We start from the raw sequence: 14,579 nt of genomic DNA, 5'->3' as shown, positions 1-14,579 counted from the left end.
TCATTTTTAATTATTATATTATGATCTACAAGCTCACAACACGTTGCGTCGTGACAAGTGAGCTGTAGATACTAGATCTGCTATCTTTTGAAGATTTGTGAAAGTATGACAATAAATGCCACAGACGAAAAACAGTCTAAGTCCACACTATTGATCCATAATATATAAATGATAGATAAGGGTTCAGGACAACGAGGCATTTTCGTGGAGGGGTCAGAATGAAATTTGGACTTAGACTGTTTTTCGTCTGTGGTACTCAGTAATAAAAAATAAACATTTGCACAAGTAATAACACGTGCTATGGTGGCTATTTTGCATGGATGCATGCATGCCTCGAGATTTTGACTCTCCAAATGCTGTGTCTCAGGCACAAACGTTTTAAAAACCACCGGTGTAACAGAGTCCAGTGGCTTTAGCTGTGGCTCAGCGGTCCAGGCACCTTGGCTGGTAATCCAGTCTCGCAGTGTGCCGTGGGTTCGACTCCCGATCCCGACGGCCCTTACTGCATGTCATCCCCCCATCTCTCTCCCCATTTCCTGTCAGCCTACTGTCTGTCCCTCCATAAAATATATAAAATAAAGGTGAAAGCCACAAAAAAAAAAACATAAAATAAATAAATAAACAGAGTCTGTTTTTAAACTTCCCATGACCCACAGGTCACTGTTGTACCATGGAGTATATTCTAAAATTAAGCATTAGACAACATCCTGTTTGTCGGTGACCAACAGTTGATTACCAAATCCAGTTGGGATAAATTGACCACAGCCCAGGCCAGTCATCTGTTGAGATGATGAGAAACATCATATTTTAAAAACATATTGCAAGCTATGTAATGTCTAAGTACGGATAAAAGTATTCTTACTTATTAGAGTGATGCTGAGCTGATGATCCAGTCTGTTCCCGTGAACTCTGTAACTCAGAGAGAACATGTACAATGGATCTACAGGGTTGAAAGGTTTAATGTGTAATGCTAGTTTATTTAAGGGAGATTACTCTGTAAGATGATTAATATATCATAATATAGCAACATTCTCAGGTGTTTACTGACAATTTGTTGAACATTGCAGCCAGAGGGCTCTATTTTCGTCCATGCTAATTGCTAAACCTCTTATCCCTAAACTACTTTGCTTTTTTTTACTATTTTGAAAAACATTTTTGAATAGCCAATCTACATCGACATTACTGTTTTCCACAAACACCCATTTCCTATAGAGTTGGCTTTTACAGTATCAGTGATGAACAGAACCACAGAACTGCTATGGACCATCTTTCACTGTGATCCAGGAATAGAGACAAGGGGGTCCGGAAATGCTGCGTTAGTTGAGAGAAAGGAGAAGCACTCTCTAATTTGCAACAGATCGAGCACAGCTGAATTACCATCCCCATGTGTGTGCGTGTGTGCGTGGATAAGGGCTGAGCTTGACTTGCAAGCCTGTAGGCTACAGCAATTATTTTGATTGAGCTGGTTCAAATGTTTTCAATTAATTTGATGTGATAACAAATTGACAAGTTGCGTTGAATTATCTTATTGAGTCAATGCTATATGTGGGCATGGCGGTTGCACGTGCCATTGGCCAGATTATTTGGTTTGCTGAGCATCTACTGTAATGTGTAAACACAAACATTGGCTTGTGATTGGCTGATCATGCCATAGCAATGATTTGATTGGCTGAGCAAGTACATATTTAGAAATATTCTAAATGTTTTTTACATGTGTGAATGAATAGGCTATTTTCTTTATCATTTCAGTTTCCGTCTCTCTGTCTCTTTGCACACAGCCATGCTTTAATGCGCAGAACAGGGTAATTTCACAAATGTAGCACAACTGGCATTTCACATGAATTTCCACAATATATCCAAGCAAGCCACCAATACAATTTACATTACAGGCCACTCAAAAATACCCAGTCCCAGAGCGAGGACTGAACAGCATTCAAAGCATGTATCTATAGTCTATTCCATGAGGAAAGCAAGCGGATGTGTGATAGCAGGTTGTGCTAAGAACCTGCGCAAAATCAAATGCCACAAATGGTACAGTTTCAGAGTCACCCATTCAAACACTGAGCACACGCTTTTCAAAGAAAAGACGATCCTTCATCCATTTGTCATCGGCCCTCAATGAGCTAATGGTTATGAAATCACAAGTCATGCCTTAAGTTAAAAGTGCAGTTATTCCTGAAACATTGTACTCAGACTTTCCTTCCAGCTACTGACAAATCTATAGTGCTGTTTCTCGACTTATTGATACTCCCTTTTTATGTACACAATATTAGGCAACAGATGATAATGTTCTGTTGTCCAGTCATGTCATATTGCCAGCATACTAAGTTCTTCTTAAATGCAGACCTCGCAACTATTCCTCTCAGCAGAGCTCTGCTCCTTATATATATAGTCATAGATATGCTGAACTTTATCATAAAGTATAAGATACTGAACATTTTCATAGTATTAAAGGTACAGAACATTATTATAAAGAAACTGCTGAATATACTGCTCGTAATGCTCATGCAGCAGTATATTCAGCAATTTTATATGCTGGTGCATTCTCCAACAGTGAGAGCAAAAACAAAACAAAGAAAATTACTACCCAAAGTAGGCTATGGAAAACCACATCCACTTTTGATGCACATTTTGTTAAGGTTGAAGTTCATGGAACACAACCCATATTCACATATTTGCACTGAACGTTTGTTGTCTGTCTCCCATGAGAAGCAGCGAGCTCATCAGTCATCTAACCGCAACAGATCCATTGTTATTTTAGACAGGCTAAAACCAAAATGTATTGGAAGGTCCTCATTAAGTCAATTGCTCTCTGCTGGCCCCAGCTTTTGGTGCTTATTTTTGCAATAGATTATTCACAGTGCATTCCTTGTTTGAAATGGTCTCATGAGACATGCAAAGGAGGAGGAGGGGTGGAGAGAGGGGTGTGGACGGGTGTGGACGAGAAGGTTTTTACAAAACATATTTCAGTCAGGTGTCTGTGATGAATTCCAGCCTTCCTTCGATCCTTACTTCCTTCATGTGGTGTTTGTCACATTCAAGCCTTGCCCTTCCTGCATAGGAACCCATCACCAATCAACATCATACGTACTGTACCCACTGTAGGTATGAATGAAATTGTGCTGCAGCAGCCCGAGGTGTACAGCACCATTCCCACAATAAATTACTGTGGTGGCAGCCACCCTGTTGCCAGCTGAACACAGCATAGGCAAACCTGCATGGCTTTGATATACAAGATCCCACTCAGGCACTTGTTTATTTTATTTTTTTGTGCTAGAATTATGGTTCAGCATTTAACAGTAACATTTTAATCAGAACTTTTGATTTGATTTGAACCATATCCGAGTGGTGTTTTGATTTTACAGTTTTTTACCGACATATGTTCAAGGCAAATGAATCGGTTCTACTTCTTGTCCGCATCAAAAACTATATTCACCTTTTTACAAAGATTCTCCACATCATAGCAAAACCTAGAGTGGGTTTTGCTGATCGTTGTGAGAATCTGCCATGATAAATATACCATCTTTAAGTCTGATAATGTCAATAACAACATGGCGCAGTGGGATCACATATTATACATATGATATTTGTTAGTTCCTTCGACGTGTCCCTGTTTGACTTTCACCACTGTGTATGTGTGTCTGTGTGTGTGTGTGTGTGTGCGCGTGCCTGCGTGCGTGCCTGTGTGTGCGTGCCTGTGTGCATGTGTAATGTATATATGCCAACAAACTTGCCTCTGCAGCTGGATGTGTTTCCATCTTTAGACTTTCCTTTTTTACCCTTTTCTTTATACATCAGCACTTCTTTGCTCTCCAGCCATCCATTCATCCATCCATCCATCATGTCTCATCAGCAGCAGCAGCCTCCTGCTCTCCGTTACCCCCAAACCCTGGCCATCCTCCAGAGCAGGATCGACTCAACTGTAAATCTAATATCCACGATTCACTGTAGGGGGTTTTAGTTTTACAGCCTTACACACGACAAAGAAAACATGGCTTTCTCAGGGCCTGCATGCTAATAGTTTGCCAAAAGACAGACAGACAGACAGACACAGACAGACAGACAGACAGACAGACAGGCAGGCAGGCAGGCAGGCAGGCAGGCAGGCAGGCAGGCAGGCAGGCAGACAGACAGACAGACAGACAGACAGACAGACAGACAGGCAGGCAGGCAGGCAGGCAGACAGACAGGCAGGCAGACAGACAGGCAGGCAGGCAGGCAGGCAGGCAGGCAGGCAGGCAGGCAGGCAGGCAGGCAGGCAGGCAGACAGACAGACAGACAGACAGACAGACAGACAGACAGACAGACAGACAGACAGAAACACTTGCTCACTGCTCACTCTACTCGAACTGGAAAATATCACAGAGGATTTTATTGCCTAGCTTGCATTGGGTAAAAGCGAGACTAACTGCAATCCTCAAAATCCTCATGGATCAATTTCCCTGTTATCGACTCACAATGCTGGGAGACACATTGTAAATGACACCAATTGCTCATTTTATCGAGCGTCAGGATTCTCCACAGAGCTGGGACAGGCACACACAGAACACACACAGTCACACACACACACACACACACAGTCACACACACACACACACACAGTCACACGCACGCACGCACGCACGCACGCACGCACGCACGCACGCACGCACGCACGCACGCACGCACGCACACACACACACACACACACACACACACACACACACACACACACACACACACACACACACACACACAAATTCAAGCATATGGACACGTTGAAACACACCTCCCCTGAAGTTAAATGAAGCTGTTATGAATGTATAGTCATTTGGATCTTACATTATGTGCATTTGCTTTGCTTTTTGAAGTATTAGGATATGGTTGAAAGGAAAAAAAGGGCGGAAAGTGGTTACGTAGAGTGGTTTATAAAAAATAAATGAAAGGTTTATTTCTGTCATCTATCTATAAATGCACCAAGTCTCTGTCTGTAAGTATGTCTGTGTGTGTGTAATCCACGTAACTCGAGAACCGTTAGCCCCACCGACTTCAAATTTGACACACGCGTTCCACACCACAGCAGAGGGGGTGCCCGGTGTTGAGTCGGTCGGACCCACGGTTGTCCAGAACCGCCCCAAAAAGGCCTCTGCCCGGGCTCTGGATCAGGCCCCTGCCCAGCATCCATATGGTGCTGACCTGTTCTGACCTCACAACACTCCATATTTGGGCATGCCTGACACAGAACTCCACAAGCTGGCTACATATAGGCTACTCCATATTTGGGCATGCCTGACACAGAACTCCACAAGCTGGCTACATATAGGCTACTCCATATTTGGGCATGCCTTACAAAGAACTCCATATAGGGCATAAAAGGGAGACAGACATAATATCTGGGTGGGGCATGCATTTCCAACTTGCATCGTTCCAAGTAGGCCAGTGCCCAACGGGCACCGCTGTAGAGGCTACATACGCATAATATCTGACAAGCGTGCTGTCCCGAGGCATGCCACATGACCATATATGGAGGTGTGACCGACCGAACGGCTGATGGGAAATGCAGGTTTTCATAGTAAACTAAGAGAAAGTTGTTCACAGCTGCATATTAACGGAACAAAGTAGCTTGTGATATTTTAGCTTGAACCACTGTACAAACACATTCATTTAACAGTTTTATCACCACATTCTGAGAATGAAGTGTGTGTGCGTGTGTGTGTATGTGTGTGTGTGTGTGTGTGTGAGAGAGAGAGAGTGAGAGAGAGAGAGACAGAGAGAGACTTAAAATAGTCATAAGAATAATATAAATAGTTCTTTCCTCGTGTCCCTGTTTGACTTTCACTGTGTGTGTGTGTGTGTGTGTGTGTGTGTGTGTGTGTGTGTGTGTGTGTGTGTGTGTGTGTGTGTGTGTCAGTGTATGTGTGTGTGTGTGTGTGTGTGTGTGTGTGTTCATGTGTTTAGGCCAGAGAGTGGAAACATTCATTATTCAGCAGGACACTCTGGTGCCAACAATACTTCACTCCTCAGAAAGACAGTGTGTCACCTAAGCCTTCAGGGATCAACAACAAACATAATGTATACCTGAACATTTTATCCCAGTTAGACTCTCCCCGTTAATTATCCATTCATTCATTCATTCATTCGTTTATTTGTTTAATTGTTTGTTAATTTATGCAATGAGCCCATATGGCAAGAGAAGACAGGAACTATATTCAGCAGCAGAGGGAACGTTAATTGAGAATCAATTGATGAATCAATACCTTGATATAATAGCCAGGCTATATATCCTATCAATCTCCTGCAGTCTTTGATCAATGATGTTCTTATAGAAAGCTTTCCATTGAGTTTGGCTGGAACTGGAAGCCAAACTCTTTACAATTTGATGCATCGAAGGATGGTTCTCAAATTCCTTACCTCCGTTTCACTTTCTCTGTCGACGCTCGCGTTCATCACTTTCCAAGTTTCCATAAACGGTATAGCTGGAAAGTTTGAGTCTGCACTGCAGGCTAGCCTGTGCTATTCAAAACCCCAACGTAAAACCCAATTATTATTATTATTAGGCTACTATTAAAGATAGACTGATAGTAGTGATAGACCTACTGACAGACAGACAGTAACTAGAGAGAGAGAGAGAGAGAGAGAGAGAGAGAGAGAGGTGTCAGTGTCACGGTGTGTGTGTGTGTGTGTGTGTGTGTGTGTGTGTGTGTGTGTGTGGCTGTGGCGGAGCTATAGGACATAAATGCGGATTTCACCTTTTGACTGCTTTATCCGTTTCGGTTTAACTGCGCATAATTCTTAATCTTGTGGAGACAGACAGACAGACAGACAGACAGACAGACAGACAGACAGACAGACTACTTTTAGTGTTTTGATGTGTTCCCATCATTGCATTGCAGTTGCACTGAGCAGCGCGGCAGGAGGTCTGGCTTCTTCTCACAGCGTGCTGTGATTGGGTGGTCCCCGCTCCGGTCGTTACCAGGGGCGTGGAACCAACCAAGTGGGCTGAATGAATGGGAAACACATTTTTGTTGCGATTCACCCTCCCGGCATATCACAATTCTCTGTTGTGTTTTCTAGACAGGAGCAGCAGAGCCCGGGCCGGCCGGGGTGAAGAAGTGAACCAGCGAAAACAGTTGTCGTCGGTCGGTGTCAAATTAATTGCAGCATCTTTCTTTTTTAGAAGAACGAACGCATTTTGCTTTGCCATCCATCTCTCTCTTAAAGGGCCCCGCGCGGCGCGCTGCCTGCCTGCCGCACACACTGACTGCTGCTCATTTACACGCCGCTCTTCCAGCTGCGAAGGGTTGAAGAGAGGCTGCTCATATTTACCGCACTGGACAGAGAGATGCGAGGAGGACTCTCTGGCTGCAGGAAATAGTACGCCGCGTTTACTGTCAACATGTTCTATGATGTTTTCTCGTGAGCGCGGGCTGTAGCCTGTGGTCTACAACTCCGCATCGCTTCTGGGTGTATGTGTATAGTTTGCGAAAACGAGGATATGCAGATAGTGTGCGTGGTGTGTTCGCGGAATGCTAGTCCTGCTTTGGACTGGCGATAACATCACTGCTGGTCAGGTCAACCTGCCGCTGTTCTGGTGTTGGTGTTGGACGGTCCTTCTTTCTTTCCCACCCTGTGAAGGTCGGGGTTTCCTTCCATTCATTCTGGGGTAAGTCGTGTCACAGATTCAGTTCACCACACATCCACTGTAGGGTTGGAATAGCCCTGAAACATGACTGCCATGATAATCATCATTATGATAATCATCATGCCATGATAATCATCATGATGATTATCATGGCAGTCATGTTTCAGGGCTATGGTTGGAATAGCTACGCCAGCGTTTGTAAATGGAATTAACGTTTTAAAAGCTAAAATTATTTTAAGTTAACGACCCTCTGGAATTGGCGTGGCTGTTCGAGCTATGTGTTGCCTTGTTATATCAGGGCTTTTCGGCAAGCGACACCACTACGGAATGTTAGATGTTATGTTACGCTTTATTGTTTGATACTGACTGCTTTTGTGCTGGCTTTGTATTTTCACCCAGTTATTACTAGTATGCTATCCTAACTTATTCTCCTTGACATCACGCCTAATCCCCACGAGATGCGAGATCATGTGACACACGTCAAATGTAAGCTCCCAGCAAATCGTTGGTCAGTGTTATTTATCTGCTTTTCTGCTACATTCTTTTGCAGCTCTGGGATTTGATGAAACCTCATCTATGACATCCATCCCAGTGTTGATACGGGCCCATGCTGGAGGAAAACTGCGTCACCAAGTGGACGCTGCAGGTATTCGGCTCTGTGTTGGACACTAGCAATGGCTCATTCCATCTGGAAGTGTAAGTGATTGAACTTTCCTATCACCATGGAGCCTGGGGAGGATTCAAGCTCAGAGACCCCTGGAGGATTGACCTCTCCATCAGTACCTAACTCTCAATGCGAACTCAACATAAATATGTATGAGACCCTAAGTGCTGGGGATGTCAATAATATGGACTCGACCCTGGTGAAAGGTGGCAGTGACCCCAGCGCATACCCTCCATCCAGTTATCAGAGGATTGTGCATCAGAGATTCATCAGGAGAAGTTTGTGGTTCTCGGATTCATCCGAGGCACCTGAGGCACCTGAATTATTTGAGGCACCTGAATGTGACAACAAGAGTAAGATCCTGAACATAAACCTGCGAACAATTGTTGACAGGACACTGGTGACTAAGTCCAGGTTGCAGGAGGGTTCTAGCACTGAGAGTCAAGGCGGGCAAAAAGACAGCGCAACGGAAAGCGCCAGCGCTGACGAAGACAGGGAGAAAGGTGGAGATACGTTGACAGTTGCATGTAATGATGGTGGAAATCCTGCTGTCAAAGCTGCCAGCGACGAGAACGAGGAGGAGGCTGAGATGAATGCTGTATCTACGTCCCCGGGGGGAAGGTTCCTCAAGTTTGATATCGAGCTGGGCCGAGGGTCGTTCAAGACCGTGTACAAGGGCCTGGATACCGATTCCTGGGTTGAAGTTGCCTGGTGTGAGCTGCAGGTATGGTAGGATTTGGAAAATCTATGATCCCAATTTAATCTAATGTCTTGTGGATACGCATTTTAGACCGTACACCACATAGTGCTACTGTAGTTGAGAAAACGGGTGTGACGTAGGCCTTATTCGTTCAGTGGGTGAGGAAAAATCACGTGTGTGAAAGAAAATAAGCTATGCAACCACTTTTCCTTCATCACTAAGGCTAGTGATGGGATAGAATTAGTAAGATGACTAGATGAGTCTGTCTCCTCTTATACAATATGATAGATGGCACATGGGTTGTTTTTCCCATAGAGAGTTCCATTAGTGGGGTATTAGACCTCTCTCACAGGAAGCCCCCCCACCGTCTCCATTTGCTCTCTCTGCTGTCTGTCAGAGTCAGTGGGTTCACACATCTTGACAGAGTAATGGTGATGTCCGCAGGGACTTCAATCAGCCCAACGATGGTCAGGGAATCAAGTGCAAATGGGCTCCCACTAAATTGTAAATGATTTACACTGGCTCAGTGAATGATGAGCATTCGTCACTGAAATGCACTGAAAAACGCATACCAAGCATTGTACTAGAGATCTGCAGTTTTGCAAGTATGCAAGGAGAGAATCCCTAGTCTTGATGCATTACAGAGGGACAGAAAAACCACCAGCTTAGACTATGCAGAGGTATTAACTCATTATTTCCGTCCTTTGGAGACTGCAGCAGGGATTATGTCTCTCTCTTGTTCTCTCTTTCTCCCAGGAGGCTTAAGGCGACTACAGTAAGCATGACTGGCCTTCTCATGGGCAGAGTACCATTAGTTTGACCTCTCGTTTGCTTTCCTTATTGAGACTCTGGGGCCTGGGCGCCTGGGCCATTAGGAAACAAGAGAGAAGTACATGTCTTAAATTTGTAAATATGATCATGTGCCCTATTTATCACTCAAGTCAGGAATGTACAGCCCCTGTGGTGGACTGTACACGAGGTGTGTGTGTGTGTGTGCGCACACACACACACACACACACACACACACACACCCCATTCCACCCCGGTAGCGCCTCGCCACTGCAGGTTGTGAGCTGCACTGCCCCCTGCCTCCCTCCCTCCGTGCAACAGGAGGCGTGCAGACAGGAAACAGCTGATGTACGCTGCAGCGTGCTGGGAGCAGTGTGGCCAGCCCTGTGGCCTCGATGAATGCTTTGCCCAGGGTGCCGAAAACACGCTGGGTCAGTATGTCGGAGACAAAGGGCAAGGGAATGTTGGGTATGTGACCTGACCCCCGGGGGTGTGTGTTACACATGGCAATCGCAAGACAATGATTTTTAGTCTGTTCCAGAAAATGCTTTGGAAGGTGCAGTGTTGGCTGGGAGGGGTTTCGCTCTGATTGTGTCTAGCTTGAAGATGACTTCACTCAGGCGGTGATGTCATCATGTATGTAGGGTAGGCTGATTACTAGCGGGGAGGATTTAAATATCTTGCTCATCTTTCTGACTCTGAACATGACACACCGGGTGGTATATTAAATATTTAGGAGGAACTAGGAAGGAAACTATTTATTTTGCTTCTCCTCAGTGACCCATTCTGCAAGTCCCCCTAGTGGCCACTGTACGTATACAATAGACTGTGGGTCATTTCCCCACAGTCATCAGTGTAACCCCCTCTGTCTTCGTTCTATCGGAGCTTTGAATTGATGCCTGTAACAGGACAACTGCTTGTTAAACAAAAAATCACACCCGTGTGAACTGAGTGGTGTAAGGTCTTATATAGCCTGATCAGCTGTGGTCTGACGTAATGTCTGACGTAATGAAATCACACCCGGGTGAACTGGGTGACCGTAGCAACCATGCTCATTTTTTCTGCACAGACAGACAGACAGACAGACAGACAGACAGACAGACAGACAGACAGACTAACAAAGCCAGTTGTAGGAGTGGTTTACACCACTCATAAATGCTATGCTGAGGTGTGTTCCGAAATCAGATTGCACCCTGGTTCTTCCACTTGAAGAGCAGATCAGGTATTGCGTGGCCATGTCGCACACACGCTGCATTCTTTGGTCAGCCACTTATACTGATAGTGTCTAGTTTATATTGGCTGTTAAATTGACATGTATAACCATGATTCTTTATTTTCTGCAGTTCAAACCTGATGGTTCGTTATTAAATGATTGCAAGCGGTTTTGCTATCGAATCGATGCCAAACTACTAATTGTAGCCTTAACGATCGGTGCCTAGAATGGACACACTGAGGGTATAATGTGATTTATACTTAGTTGGAAAATGGCTCACAGTGTCTTAAGCTGCAACGTGATGTGAGCTTGTAGATCGCATTCGGTCCATGACACTGGTGCGACCAGTGTCCCGTTCATCAAAGTGCAGCCAGTGTTTCATTGAGTTGCTTAACGAGAGCAGCACAGTTTGTAGTCCCAGTGAGATTCATCAGTATGTTTAACGATGAGTCTTGTTGTCATCCAACTGCCAGATTGGTGTTGCCTACTAGCCTGTAAAATCAGTCCGAGTTACATATCCACACACGCTACAATGCCCACCACACCACTTCATTTCTTATTTGCGTTCAGCAACATAGTGTATGTGTTATCTCGGCACTGGGTGGCTTTTAAGGCAGTAAGGTTGGGGCCCATGTTATTCACATTTCCTTCAGTGATGCATAAACGGTGCCACCTTGGATTTCGGTGCAAGCCAGAGACGCTGATTGTCCGCTGTTCTTCACTCTTGTGGTCACATGGCTCTGTGGCATACAGATATCTGTGTGCTGTAATTTTCCTTCACTTACTGTCTGTCTCGTTCTCTTCCCTCTCTATCTCCGCTCTCGCTGCTGGCATCACATGGATGGCCCTGGCACAGGGAATGGATGTTGATCTGAGAGGCAGATCCTATATGTATCTCTCTCTCATTGTTTGTCAAACACAAAGCCTTCTCCGATTTCTATGTGTCATAGCGTTGTCACCATTTCGGAAACGTACAGATTCTGCCGACAGCTTGCTTGTAGATTTGATCTATGTGCACATCCACACTCTCACACGCCCAGTTCACCTCTGACTTTGTGCAGACAGGACTGTGGAATTTGGCAACTGGCTTGTTGTTTCACTGATAAGATCTGCTGTGCTGTTGAGCTTCTGCAGAGCTGCTGACGACACCACGGCAGCGGAATGAAGCTCCTCATTCTCCACAGAGTATGTGGGCTGAGGAACTGGACACAGAAACCCAAGTCTTGTATACTTGATGACTTCATTGGAGTTCTTGTTGGCCAAATAGGTCTTAAAGGATAACATGGTGTGAGGAAAATACCCTACTGTACATCTACTACTGTGTATTTCTCCCATGAAACATGGAAGTATATATGCCAGCGACGGGCATATGGGTCAAGCGTGTAATTTTGTGTCATTGGGCGTGTGTGAAAAGACATGCCTGAGGAAATTAAGCAGTTGGATATTTAAAAAGAATTGGCTATATAGGTGATTATAATAGAGGTCTCTGTGTGTCCTTAAAAAGTCTTAAATAAACTTAAATTAATATTTATTTTAAATGATCCGTTTTACGTGACTGCAAGAGTTTACGGGTAGACAACCCTAAATGGTTCTACAGTAGTACTGTCTGTCAGTAGGAGCGTTTCTGAGAAGATGACTTTTTACTTTCTGATTCAGTCAGATTCAGTCAAGCTAGGTAACGGCCAATGCACCAAAATAGCTTCATGGGTAAATGCAAGTGTAACAATAAATGCCTTGAGAGAAGTGAATCCAACAGTCGGCAATGCAACCTGTGCCCGGTAATATCCCGATGCAATTAGTTTAAATCTTAAATTTAATTTCCTCATTTTTCTGACACCTGCAGACACCAGATCAGCTAATCGTGTTTATATTAACCTGTGCCGTTAACAACAACAATCCCTTCTTGATCAGTGAGATGGAAAATGAAAAACAAAGTGGGACCTGTTCAAGTGGGTCATTTGTTCCAGACCATTGGGTGGTGAGAGGCCCTTGGGAGCAGGACCAGGGAGGCTCGTGGCTATAACTAACAAGGCCTCATCAGTAGCCACTGCTCCAGGCATGTCACAGCTCCTCTGTCTCTGCCAATCCAGTACCCAGGGGAGAAGATTTTAAAGGTGGTGCACATTTTAAACTGTAGCCCTAAAATTTCAGTAGGCCAGCGGCCTACCTGGGAATCCAACATATGTGCGCTAGCATCATCTAGAGATTAAAAAATCACACCCGTGTGAACTGAGTGGTGTAGGTCTTATATAGACTGATCAGCTGTGGTCTGACGTAATGTCTGACGTAATGAAATCACACCCGTGTGAACTGGGTGACCATAGCAACCATGCTCATTTTTTGGTACGAACAGACAGACAGACAGACAGACAGACACGTAAACTAAAAATCACACCCGTGTGAACTGAGTGGTGTAAGGTCTTACGTGGTCTGACGTAATGTCTGACGTAATGAAATCACACCCGTGTGAACTGGGTGACCATAGCAACCGTGCTCATTTTTTGAGCACAGACAGACAGACAGACAGACAGACTAACAAAGTCAGTTGTAGGAGTGGTTTACACCACTCAAAAATGTGAGGGGCGCTCTAATCATCGTACATCATCATCAAGAATGGTGGTCCCTTATTGGCCGAGGGTTCCCACTGACATACTGTACATATGCCGATTTGATTCGACACATGACGTAAATTCTCCATTCAATGTCAATGGCATTTAATGTTTGTGTTCAGACAACACAAACATTAAACTCTATAGAGTGTCGCAGTCCCTTCCCCCTTTCATGACGACGCCAGGCCCAGGAAATGAATCCCAATGCATTTTTCCCATAGACATTTCAAAAAGTATTTATTTAAAGACCTTTTTAAGCGTCGTACGAAGCCAACTCGAGTCGTGACAAATCATGACAACAAACACAATATTTTGGACCAAACAAATAATTACAAAGAAGGAAAAAAAAGTCTTGTGACCTGTTTTTTTCTACTTTCTAATTCTTTGTTTGGCCCAAAACATTGTTTTTATTGTCATGATTTGTCACGACAAGAGTTGGCTTTGTCCGCGGCGTAAATGTCTTTAAATAAATACTTTCTGAAAAGTCTGAGGAAAATGAACGGGGATTTATTTTCCGGGTCTCTCGAGGGGGCGGGACTGCGACGCTCTATAGGGGCAAATGGTCTAGAGATTTAAAAAGAGGGGCAAAGTTATCTCAGTGGATAGAGTGGAGTATAAGAGAGACTAATGAGTGACTATAGACTAATCTGCGGAACCGTACTCGGTAGGCCAGCTGTATGCAAACGATGCTGCGGAGTCAATCTGCACTTAATGTGACACCGCAGCTATGATTGCGCCCGGGGCAGCCTGCATGGATATAGCCAGGGCCGGCCCTCCCAACAAGCAGAACAGGCAATTGCCTAGGGTATCATGAAAGGAGGGGGGGCATCCACCAAGCAAAAAAGGGTTAGGGTTTAGGGTTAACCCTAACCCTAACCCAAAAAAAACAGTGCTTTAAAACACAAGGGCCATGGTCATTTTTCAAGGGGGCATCACGAAAAATCCTGTCTAGGGCACCAAATTGCTCAGGGCCGGCACTGGAT

At 44.6% G+C, this 14,579-nt stretch overlaps 1 protein-coding gene across 4 annotated transcripts in view; it reads left to right on the top strand.

The window, feature by feature from the left end:
• Window positions 1-7,015: 7,015 nt before the first annotated feature.
• Window positions 7,016-14,579, top strand: part of LOC306912416 (serine/threonine-protein kinase WNK2) — a 55,938-nt gene continuing 48,374 nt past the window's right edge. For all 4 annotated transcript variants that reach the window (XM_079488622.1, XM_079488621.1, XM_079488620.1 and 1 more), the window contains exons 1-2: window positions 7,016-7,642; window positions 8,172-9,009. In XM_079488622.1, the coding sequence (XP_079344748.1) occupies window positions 8,344-9,009 (666 nt within the window). In that variant the 5' untranslated portion in view covers window positions 7,016-7,642; window positions 8,172-8,343. The remainder of the gene's footprint in view (window positions 7,643-8,171; window positions 9,010-14,579) is intronic.

The sequence above is a fragment of the Electrona antarctica genome (genome assembly GCF_951216825.1).
Source record: "Electrona antarctica genome assembly, chromosome: 2".
In the NCBI taxonomy this organism is placed as follows: Eukaryota; Metazoa; Chordata; class Actinopteri; order Myctophiformes; family Myctophidae; genus Electrona; species Electrona antarctica.
This window is presented reverse-complemented; position numbering and strand designations above follow the sequence as displayed.